The sequence below is a fragment of the Sinocyclocheilus rhinocerous genome, unplaced genomic scaffold (genome assembly GCF_001515625.1).
Source record: "Sinocyclocheilus rhinocerous isolate Xijiao unplaced genomic scaffold, SAMN03320098_v1.1 scaffold705, whole genome shotgun sequence".
NCBI classification, from domain to species: Eukaryota; Metazoa; Chordata; class Actinopteri; order Cypriniformes; family Cyprinidae; genus Sinocyclocheilus; species Sinocyclocheilus rhinocerous.
The window spans coordinates 1,372,184-1,384,683 of record NW_015630576.1 but is presented as its reverse complement, the minus strand read 5'-3'; the positions used below and the strand labels follow the sequence as shown (position 1 = coordinate 1,384,683).

The 12,500-nt window shown below is 37.6% G+C and overlaps 1 protein-coding gene across 1 annotated transcript in view; it reads left to right on the top strand.

Annotated features, from left to right (window-relative positions):
- LOC107740640 (serine/threonine-protein kinase WNK4-like) overlaps nucleotides 1–12,500 on the top strand; it is a 63,797-nt gene that overhangs the window by 41,997 nt on the left and 9,300 nt on the right. Inside the window, exons 5-11 of the mRNA XM_016553128.1 lie at nucleotides 5,385–5,473; nucleotides 7,125–7,344; nucleotides 7,456–7,852; nucleotides 10,489–10,682; nucleotides 11,341–11,414; nucleotides 12,077–12,212; nucleotides 12,347–12,463. Coding sequence (XP_016408614.1) covers nucleotides 5,385–5,473; nucleotides 7,125–7,344; nucleotides 7,456–7,852; nucleotides 10,489–10,682; nucleotides 11,341–11,414; nucleotides 12,077–12,212; nucleotides 12,347–12,463 — 1,227 coding nt within the window. The remainder of the gene's footprint in view (nucleotides 1–5,384; nucleotides 5,474–7,124; nucleotides 7,345–7,455; nucleotides 7,853–10,488; nucleotides 10,683–11,340; nucleotides 11,415–12,076; nucleotides 12,213–12,346; nucleotides 12,464–12,500) is intronic.

The window sequence follows — 12,500 nt, the reverse complement described above, 5'->3', positions numbered from 1 at the left end:
TTTTTGCCCATAAAATGGAAATCATTGGGGTCCAAATGTTGTTGAAATATCCCTTTAACTGTAAGAACCATCATGGCAGCTTAAACTGTTCTGACTGCAGTTTTCACAAAATAACACCGCTTTCATGTTCAAATACAGCTAACACTGAATCACACTATGTATTTACCGAAACATGTAACCTTGCTATTTTCCGTATTTATCTTCCAATTCAGCCCATGCTGCTTACCTGTTAAACACACAGCGGAGATGAAAAGCCTTTCCATCAAGCACGAGGTCTGTGCCAGCAAGATGACTGTGGTCACTTAACTGAGACGCAGAGAAAATTGACCTTGCCTTTTCACTGAAATCAAAAGCTTTCAGGTCGATTTATTGGCTTACTGTGAGCATTAGCCTTATAATGAAACTTGCCTGTAAAATGAACAAAGATCTAGCAAAGCTAATCAACCTAATCACAGTTCTCATGAGAGAACATTTAGATGTAAACTACTTTGCCATTTAACACTTGGTTTCTGCGGACACATATGTTGGGTGGTATCGTCATGCTTATATATGGTATGAGTACATTAATGATTTGGAGTTCAGCACAGTTTGTTTGTGAAGCTTCCAGTTTGATACACAAGCAAGTGGCATGTTTATGTTGACAGCTAGAAAGGTTGGCGTATCTGTCTGCAATCCTTAGGGAAAAGGTCAGTTCATATCTACTGTGATGTTTTTGTACTAAGAGTATGAAAAGTGTTTTGACTGGACCTGACAGGAAATCGTTATGCTCAGTGTTTGCTCTTTGATAGCTCACAAGAAAGACTAAATGGAGTTTTTTTTTAATGTTTCTATAGGCAATATAGTTACTATAGGCAAAAAGTTTCTATAGGCAAAAAGCTCAAGTGAGACAATTGTTGGCACAGTAAGAGATATGAAGTTAATAGGCAAAAGTGAATTACAAAAAGATTCAGTTGGTTAATGCAGTAACTAACGTGACCTAACCATGAACAAGACCTTTACAGCATGTATTATTTATTTTGGTCAATGTAAATTTCTACATTACAACATTTTAACAATTAAAGTTAGAAATGTTAATGTTTAATTAAAAAGTTATAAAAATGTATTCTGAACAAACATGACTTAACACTGAATAAAAGTAACTTTTTAAGATTAATAAAACCATTTTTATCAGTTAGTTCATTGATACCATTATTGAGCTAACATTAAAATAACAATTAATGTTGTTAATGTGTTTACCATTGCTCAGATAATTTGATCTTGCATGTATTTGGTGAAAATAGTAGAGTTCATATTGACTTTTGATTCAGATAATCTATTTGAGAGAAGATGTGCAATTACTGAGTTTTTTCAGGGTTTTCACTTCTTACAGAAAGTTTAGAAACGAATGAAATTTGTTTGGATTTATTTGAATTTGAATATTATTGACAGCAAACTTTGTATGAAATCTGGATTCAAGCCACCAGCACATAACTGCTGCAGCACTTTCAGCTGGATGTAATGTTGGGCTTCTTGCGTAAATGTGAGGCAATGATCGTTCCTCAAGCCATTGGCGAGGAAGAAGAAACAGAGAGAAGATGCAGAGCAGAAATTAAACTTTTTTTCTTTTTCATTTCTTATAATAGGACTGTGAAGGCTTGCTGGTTTTAGCTGGTTTAAACTGGTTCCTTACTGGTGTAGCTGGCCTCTAGTCAGATCAGGCTGGTCTTTAACGCATTCAGATGGTCTCTCAGACTGACCAGCTAAAAATGACCCCAAACCCCTCTAAAACCAGTAAACCAGACCAGCTTGAATAGGCTGAGCGACCTAATGGTGGTGTAGAAAAAGAGCTGATTAACGGTGTGTGAAACAAACATAAATGGGTATTTGGTTCTTTGCTTCATGGTCTCAAGGGGCCTCCTCAAAAGACTGATGTCATCAAGAGGCGCCTGACCAGTGAAAAATCATTCAACTAATCCATTTCAACTACCTCCTGAACCCCTGTTGAAAGCCTATGAGATCAGTTTTGCCCAGTGCATCGGACAGAAGTGGTTTTCAGGGGTGAGAACTTCAGGCCGCCCCACCCCCTTTATGCTGAATTGCACCTCTGTTTTGTATTTTCTCTTTTCCTTTCCATCTCAAACTTTCAGTGGGCCTATTATCTGAACAAGCAATAGCAAAGCGTCCTGGTTATATGTCAACAAGTTCCTCTCTGTATTTTCTGGGCAGCTCAGAACATTGAGGTTGCCACAAAAATGTTCTGTCCAACAACAGCATGGATCTTGTCCATAATGCCTTTTGCAATGAGCGTATGGCAGCGGGCCTGGCTGGAAGAATACTGAAGTTACGTCATAGCTTTCCTCCAAGAGCATTTCAGGCCAAGAACGCTGTTTTAAGTGATGATGTGATGGATTTGAAACCGTTTATGGCATACATATGCTCACACACTTTATGTGCTTAAGTTTTCTATATCACTGTGGTGAGGATATTTACCTTGAATCAGTGGGTTCTGTGTGGGTATGATGCTGCAAAATGTCCTCAGCATCACAATTTTGTGGTTTTCACCTCATCTGTTTTACAGTGCGGTTTCAGCTGCCTGATTCAGAGCTTGATTTAATTTTGCTTTCCACTTAACAAAGGAGATGGACTGTGAAAAGAGCATTTCCTTGAATTCCAGAATTGGATTTCTTATCATCTAAATGAAAAAAGCGATGGTCCTTCTAGGAGAAGAGTGATTTTATAGAATGACTGTACAGTGCAGTCCTTTTATTAGCTATTTTTCTTTAAAATCCAGTATAGACTTAATCAAAGTGTTCTTTGTAGTCATTTTTATAAGTGTGTTTGTGAGTGTTTATTATGCCCATTTGTGGAAATGTCCTCACAAGGCTTGTAAAATCGAGTTGAGTGTGGAAACAGGCAACCAAACCATGTTCCACAAAGCACGTCTTGTGTGATCGATGTTTTTCCACAATATGGTGTCTGTTCCCTGTCATTAGATGGCCAACGGATAACACTGATAACATAAACGTTCAGTCCTTCTTTTTAGCCCAGGAGGACTGAACGTACTTCTGGCGTGATGTGCTCTGTTGACTAATATGTGCTGTATAAAAACTTGCTTACAGTTTTATATGGCCAATCTCTAATGCCGAGTTCACACTGCACAATTTTAGCCCGATTTTTCGGGCTATTTTTCTGATTTCCGAAATCAGAAACAGTCAGAAAAATTTTTCTGACTGAAAAACACATCGGCGATGACCTACAGCCAGTGAGAGACCAAGATACAGGGCAGCGGGAAGTTCGGGGAGGAGTTATATGAAACGTAGTTTGCGGACCAGTGTTGCCAAATCCGCGATTGCCGCCGGTTGTTTTTTATGTCAGCAGGTTGAAGCGACCCCAATAACGTGATATTTAGGCCCTGGATTGTGAATTGTACCAGGAGAATTTTTGATTGTTTTTGCAAACTAAGGGACTCTGTCAATTGAGCTTAAAATGTATTAAACCCAGAACATTTATTTAATCATTGCTTTCTGTATTATATCCTTTATTGTTTTTTATTTGAACAATATGGGGAACCATAGAAATAAGCTGGCTGTTTTTGCTGTACCTTGAAGTCTATATGTAAATTATCTCTGTTATGATTGGTTAACTTATTTTTATGTGAAATGAGTAAAAAATTGTCCCTGGCAAGTTGCTTTAGAGATGAGCTTAGGTCTATACAGCCATTATGAAGCCAAACAGAGCCTGAAGCTTCAACAACAATGAAACGCTGAAGGTCAAACCGGCAAGCCTTGCCTGTAACATTACCGAGTTATGTTTACACACACGCTCAACTTTGTTTTTCTATTATTGTACAGATTTAGGGTGTGAATCTTTAGTTTTTTTAGTGTTGTCAAACGATTAATCGCATGCAAAATAAAAGTTTTTGTTTAAATAATATATGTGTGGGTACTGTGTATATTAATTATGTATATATAAATACACACACATGCATGTATATATTTAAGAAAAATATGTTATGTTTATATATTAAATATATAAATATAAATATTTATATAGAATATAAATATATAAATGTATATACATGTAAATATTTCCAAAATATATACTGTATGTGTGTGTACTTATATATACACATAATAAATATACACAGTAGACCTACATATATTATGTAAACAAAAACTTTTATTTTGAATGCGATTAATCGTTTGACAGCACTAGCTTTTTTTTCAACTGGATTCCAAAGCATTTTTGCAAATGATTCAGTTTGATTCGGCACATATTGTGATTAACAACAGAGCAATTCAGTATTTTTTTAAAAATACATTCATAAGATTCTTGCCCTAATGTGTCTTAAGCAAGAAAAGGGAGTGCAGACTGTTTATTGCAACAATATATAAATTGATTCATTAGATGTTTTTGATTTTTTTTGTCATATTTTAAGATTTATGCATATGAAGCAGTGTTAAATGAATATTATTCTGATTTTACTATGTTTGTGGGGACCAAATATTGGCATAATATGAGGCACATGCCATGCAGTTCTCTTTTGTGTGACAGAATGAAATATCTGTGTAACAAAGTTCGTAGATCGGGAAGAAGGAGGCGGGAACCGGCGAACACTCAAAGAAAACTTTAATAATAAAATAAACACAAAACGAAAGTAAAGCGGCAGCCCCTCGCGGACGACTGCCGCATACAAAACACAAAATAAAAAATAAAATCCAGGCCTGGTCCTCTCTCCTCCAACACTGTAGTCACTCCTCCTTTATCCTTCCGGAGCTCCTCCGTGAGACTCGAGACCGGTGAGTGGTGCAGGTGTCGCGCATTAGCAATTACTCCCCCGGCCTCGCTCCGTTCCCACGGCTCTCGGCCCCGCCCCTCTCGTCACAATCTGTAAATACTGTATCTGTAAATACTGTAAAAATGATCTGTAACTTCCTCATTTGAGTCCATAGAAATGTAACACTATGTAAATACCATCACTATGTAAATACAACATTACATTCACACTTGTTGTATTTACAGTTTGGAGAGTACTGTACTTTTCGAACAGGATTTCTGCCCCTTTGACCTCTGACCTGTTCTGGCCTGGTCTGCTAATCTCTTACTATAACTAAGTGTGACATTTGTGCTAAACATGCAGAGATATCTTACAGCACCTTGTGTTTTGTGTGAAGATGGGTGGATGTTTTTTTTTCTCTGTCAGTCAGCCCACTTGACAAACGTACACACACAAAATTGTTTTTCCCATTATAATGTTGACTCTCCTTCTGATTCCCCCCCCATGCTGTCCATCAAAATAATTGACACCTATGACATTTCTATTATCTATCGGGAATTTTCCTTTCTTTTACCCTTTCCTCTCCCCCAAACCCCCCTCTTCCTCTATGTCTCTCGCTCTTTTTCAGGGTATGAAGCCAGACAGTTTTTACAAAGTGAAAGTCCCTGAACTGAAAGAGATCATTGAGGGATGCATCCGAATGAACAAAGACGAAAGGTAACTATAATGTCTACAAGGTCGTTCAACAAACAGGAACATCTGTAATCAAAGAGCTGCAAAGGCTGGTATTTGTACCAGCAGTCGTAATGTTTTAACACCTGCCAGACGGGTTTTTACTGTTTACACATTAAAACAACAATACCCAGATTCTTGTCCTTTTGACATTTAAACAACCCCTCAGAAAGCCCTGCACGCCAGTATTTTTGTTACCTAGTTTTGTTATTTTGATATTTCTGTTCTGCCCTACATTGATCAGGTGACATGTGGTTACAGAATCAACAGTGTCAAAGATGCCGACATGAACACTTTAGAATTTCTAGTGGTACTACTAGGGCATAAACTTTCTCCTCTGTGTTGTTTGACCTCTGTGGTGTCAGAAGGCTTTGGGTCACTAGTTAAAATGAGACAGAGTTACAGTTAGGGTTACTAACACATTGCTGCCCGTCTTTTTGAAATCCCAGCTAATCTCACAGACACAATACAATATATATATTTATATTTTAGTTTATTTTTGGTCGCACACTTCTAAGGGAGCTTTATGACCATCACGGAAGCCCAATTTAGAACACTCTACTTTGGCAGCTACACAAATAGCAAAACACATACCTCACAATAAAGTTTAGCATTAGCAAGTTGCTAAGCTAACAGCATGGTACTCTAACATAAAAATACACACAGTAGCACACAGACATATTGGATTAAATTTATTTTTATTTACAATGATTTGCTTGAAACATATTAAGAGAAATTTAATTATATTAATTATTAGCACTTCTCTTATTTTCTTAGGACCACATGTCATGCTAGCTCTGTAGGCAAATCACTAGGTTTTGGAATAGAGTAACTTTGTGTGGACTTCCTGCAGACATGATTTTTGGCTTTTTTCCACTTTTATACCAAAAAAAGTAACAAAGAGTTTCCATCAGTACCTGTTCTCCACTTGAAATCACTCAGTCACACCACTTTTCTTCTACCCAAAATATCCTCATAATCCTGTAATCAATTCAACATAACACATTTCTGTCAGGATAATAGTCCATTTAATGTCTTCCAGCCATTATGTAAAGCGTTTGGTCAATAGCCACTAGTAATGACTCACTCCATCCAGCAGCAGGTAATTCTGATGATTAATAGTGTTGATTTAATTAACTCCAGTTTTTGTAGATGAATGTTCTTACTCTGTCACATTAAGATCTCAAAGTGCTTGCCTGACAGTCCATCTCTCATAAGATGTGAGACCGTATTATGCTGAGATTTAACTTTTTTTTTCCGGTTGCATGTTTCACAAAGCAATAAGGAAATCTGGTTGTAAATTGGCTTAAAATATTGCGAAAATAATTAGCATTTATTAAAAGCAATATCTCATGTAAACAGCCTTCATCAAAAACAATAGTTTAAAATAGCTATTTTAGGATCGTAATTAATATTTGTCACTTGCATGTGGCTTGTAAATTTTTTTTTTTAAAACAGAGCTAATTTTTTAATGGCTTCTAGTGGAAAAAGATGCTTTTTGCAGCCAGATGGTGTAGTTACAACATCTACCAGTAGGGTTTAACTAGCTCATGTGAACCAGCCAAACCTCAATGCCCTTTTTTAAAACCCAGAAGGAAGTATACAATCTTGTGTGTTTTCTCATTATCTCGGTTAGGTACACTATCCAGGACCTGTTAGAGCACACTTTCTTCCAGGAGAATAATGGTGTTCGTGTCGAATTGGCTGAGGAGGATGACATGGTGAAGTCTGGCCTTAAACTCTGGCTTCGAATGGATGACACCAAGAAGCTCCATGGCAAGTATAAGGACAACAACGCTATTGAGTTCCTGTTTGAACTCTACAAGGACGTCCCGGAAGAGGTGGCTCAGGAGATGGTGAGATCGAAAATCTTGATTTGATAGAGATTCATTTCCATTTTTCCATTGTAATTTCCATGGCATTACTGAACAGATCAGCAAAAATAACAACAAATACATGTCCTTCAGGTTGTTCTTGGCTTCGTCTGTGAGGCAGACTACAAATTGGTGGCCAAAGCCATCCGTGACCGCGTTACCGCCATCAAGCGGCAACGAGAGAAGCTCCGCCGACAGGCTGAAGAGGCGCAGAGGCGGCGACAAGAGGAGGTGATTGAGGAGGAACCTATTCTTGAAGCCGAACCTTCAGTTTCTAACCCACCTGCTCCTAAGCCTCCTGTAGAGACGCCTGTTTCCGTCCCAACTCAAGCTCCGCCCACTGTCACAGTGTCAGGCCCCATTTCCCTGCCTGCAAACGAATCTCTGGACTCTGGCTTCAACGCCAGCTTTGCCACCGAACCCGAGGAGCCAGACGCGGACCAGCGGCAGCATTTCAACATACGTCGCTCCAGCTACTCATCAGCAACCTGTAAGTTTGTGTACTCTTCTATATATTAAAGTCGGCATGAAATAGATATTCACCCTTTCTCAGAGGTGTCTAAACCTGCTCCTGGAGGGCCACTATCCTGCTAAGCTCCAATCTCAATTAAACACACCTGAACCAGCTAATCAAGGTCTTCAGGATTACTAGACAGGTGTGTTGGGGCAAGTTGGAGCTAAACTCTGCAAGAAAGTGGCCTTCCAGTTGCAGGACTGGACAGCCCCGCCTTCTCTATTTTCTGCATTCACGTTATAGATCTTATTGTGAACAATTCATCAATGCATATGCATTTTTTATGCATCTGCATATTTTCCTGTAATTACTGAACCGTGTAAAAGCTCCTAATCCTGGTTGTAAGCCTAAACGTGACAGTAGCTGTAAGCTTATCCCTGATTGGTTGATTGGAATGTTGTTCCAGGAATATTGATCCACATGTCTCTTCTGGCCAACCAAAACTTCAAACAGGTTTCTCATGACCAAATGACATTTAAAACCAACATGATTTACTTGTTAGTGGATAAACAGTTGCTACATTGTACAATATGTCGGCATACAGTCATACAGTCAACCATTTGCATGTACAGAATGTTTACTAACTTGGTAGTTTATATGGGTAAATTAGTTTAAAACAACTAAACAACATCTTTAGATGTCTTTTAAATCTGGCCAGAATGATTTGAAACAGCATTTGACTGCCTTGAATTCAAAGAAGAAAAAATAATGGGCAGTTTGTTTGTCAGTCGTTTCCATTTCATACATGTTTTTTAGTCTGGATTTTATTTGATCCAGTACACACAATCTGGCTCCAATTAGTGAGCATGGTATGTATCATTTTATTTTAGATTTACATAAAAACACTACCATTCAAATGTTTGGGATCAGTAAGATTTTCTTGGATGCATCAAGGATGCATTAAATTGATCAAAAGTGACAGTAAAGAAATTTATATTATAAAAGATTTCTATTTCAGATAAATGCTGTTTTGAACATCATCAAAAAATCTTGGGGAAAAAATGGTTTCCACAAAAATATTAAGTGGCACAACTGTTTTCAACATTAATAATAATAATAAATGTTTCCTCAGCACCAACTCAGTATTGGTTATTAAATGTAATTAAAATAATTTAAAAAATCATTTAAATTGTAGTAATATTTCACAATATTGCAGTTTTCACAGTATGTTTTTTTTATCAAATAAATGCAGTTTAGGTGAGCATAAGAGACTTCTTTCTGCCAGTCTTACTGACATTAAACTTTTGAAGAGTAGTGTATATTACAAAACATTTAGTGCCCTTAAGGTCCTGTAGAAAAGAGACTGTCTAGTTTATCTGAAATTCCTTTAAAATAGTCAACCTCCATGAAAGTCATTGTATAACCTGTGGGCAGTTGCATAAACTGCTTAGACTAGTTTTAAAAATTATTCATCTATTTTTTTAACACTGGTCATAACTTTTTTAAAGTCAGTTACAAAAAGGTACATTGGTAAGACTGATTACCCCTTACCCAGGGCTGTACAGTGCGTCATGTCGTGTCGCACGTGCTACGAAAAAACTGGTCTGTGCGATGAATAAATTTACCACTGTAGCACGCGTGCGATACAGTTTTGCATGTTCATAACACAGCCGCTTAATAGTGTGAAGTGATTTCGTTGTGCTTGTTTGTGTGTGTGAGATTGATTATACTTGATAGTTAGGGGTGTGCGATATGATGATTATTGATCGTGGACGATTAAAATGTCTCCACGATCTCACACTGACTTTTACAGTAGGAATAAAATACCATGGAAGTTACTGTGGACCAGCAACTGCTTGGTTACCCACATTCTTCAAAAATAACTTTTATGTTCAACAGACGAAATAAACTAATTCAGGTTTAAAACAACTTGAGTAAATGATCTTATAAAAATTAAACACTATTGAAAGACAGATGACAGAATTTTCATTTTTGGTGAACTATTCTTTTAATGTTAATAAAACAACAAAACACAGAAAAAAAAACTCACTCACTGCTCTTGACTGATGAACTTATCATCAGTCAGTTGCTTTAAAAAAGTATAATTGATGTATATAGTGTTTTATTTTAATATTTGTTCATTCAATTTCTTGAATGTTACTGCTAAATACTGTACCTGAAAAATAATGCACTGGATGTTTTATTTGTATATTATGTGTATTTGTAATGCATATCTTTCTCTTCCATTTTTAGCAAATTAAGAAAACTGTCTAAAAACAATTTTTGTGATGGTTTGTATTTTTTGTGCTCTGTATGGAACATCAGTGCCTGTTTAAGTGATGAACTCCATTACTTGTGTTTGTTTTCAGACATGATAACAGACGTTTTATACTTGTGCTACAACTTTTTGGCCTGTGCTAGAAAACTTTCAACCTCTGTAGCACCAGTGCTATGTGGAAAAAAAAGTTAACGTACAGCCCTGCCCTTACCTAACTGTTAGCTGGTCAAACTAGTCTTAACATAGTGACTATGTTTATGCAACTAACCCTGTATGCCTTGCTAGGGCATGCATGACATCTCGATGCACTTTAGCATTATTGGTAAGCTGCACACTAACAAACTACTTTCCTCTTTGTTCCTCTTGTTTGGTTGAATTATGCTTTCCATGGCAGCTGACTGTGAGACGGATGGATATCTCAGCTCCTCTGGGCTTCAGGATCCTTCAGTTCCTGTGGCAAACCAAGCCTCCACAGCTCCACAACCAACCAGTGGAGCTCCTCATGTGGAAACCCCACCCATTGAAGCTCCACCCACTGAAGCCCCACCCACTCCAGCTTCAGCGATCCCAGCTCTCCGTTTCCCATCGGTAGGTTGGCATGAGTGGGCATGAGATGTTTGATGTATTATCCAACCAACACTAACAATTAAAAGTTTGACCCAAAAGCGACAGTAAAAGCATTTATAATGTTACAAAAGATTTCTATTTGAAATAAATGCTTTTGTTTTGAACTTTTGATTCATCAAAAAATTCTGGAAAAAAAATTGTCACAAAAATATTAAGCAGCACAGCTGTTTATAACATTGATAATAATAAGAAAAGCTATTTGAGTAGCAAATCAGTAGATTAGAATGATTTCTGAAGTATCATGTGACACTGAAGACTGGAGTAATGATGCTAAAAATGTATCTTTGCCATCACAGGAATGAATTGAAACTTAAAATATATTAATATAGAAAACAGTTATTTTGAATTGTAATAATATTTCACAATATTACTGTATTTTTGATCAAACAAATGCAAGTTTGGTGAGCATAAGTGAATGGTAGTGCACGTAACTAATAATTTAAAGTTAAAGGAAATGCAAGATTTCAGACTCCTTTTGACTACAAAAATTATAACAGACAAGCAGCCCCTAAAATGCCCTTACTGTTTTATATGATAAAATAAAATATTAATTTGAATGAGGTTTAACTCATTTGAGTCACAATTTACATTGCTAATTGTTTTCCTTTGCCTCCCACAGAGCATTGCTGTGTCCCAAACCACAGAGAGGGCCCAGTCAGGAAGTGCCAGTGGTTATTCCTCTCCTGTCGACAGGTAAGCTTGTTAGATTAACAGGGTCCATACACAGTGTTGACTGCTCCCTACACACTAAACATGGGACATCTGTCTAAAAATGCCCTGCAGTGTCATCAACCTGGTCTTAACCTGTTAAGCTATGAACGCAGAATCAGTCCTATACAAGACTGCCATTTAAATAAAACCTCCCCCACTGCATGTGTGCATGTGGCTTTTGTTTTGACGTCAAGAAAATGTGGACCTGATCCCAGCTGTGAGAGCTGTAATCTTACTCACCAACTGACCAACATCATGCCACGTTTACCCAGAGTGCCTGTAGTGCACCAGTGGAGAGCAGTTCTTTTTCTGTGTGACTCATATATAGACACACACACACACATGCACAGCACATAGCCTAATGGTAAGTGCATTAATGGTAATGATTTAGCTCAGGGGAGCAATTTACCTTGAAGGCCATTTCTGCAGGAAGCCAGATGAAGGCAAAGCAAAGGTAGCATATGGTCAAATGGGTACACAAGGACGCTGTTGCATTTTACTCAATTAGCTCAACCTGATTTAGAAGATCTGTGGTAAATTACTTTGCCTTTATGTGCTAGTGGTAAATTGATAAAAGATACATTCTGTGAAATTCAGGAAGTCGGAATGTCACCGTGTGTTTTATATCCTTCCTCTCGGAACAGCTATGCTTCTGATGTCACCTCTGGTTTGAGTGATGGAAACGAGGGCCTTTCGGAGAGAGGGGGTAAAGGTCAGAACAAACGCACAGGAACCAAGCTGCTCAGGAAGAGGGCTCGCTCACGGCTACGCATCACTGGGGTGACTCATCTGTCTATTAGCTAGCCTTAAACTCAAAAAATGGATAACTGCTTTAAAAATGAATTGCCTTTTTGTGATATACTCACAGATAAATGCTCACGAATCATTCCCTACCTGTGTCTTTCTTCATGCAGCTGTCAGATAAAGTGGATCGGGTTGTAGAGTGTCAACTACAGACCCATAACAGCAAGATGGTGACATTTAAATTCGATCTGGATGGAGACAACCCAGAAGACATTGCTGCAGTGATGGTAAGCAAGCAACACACTCAAAAGAAAAAAAAAAAAA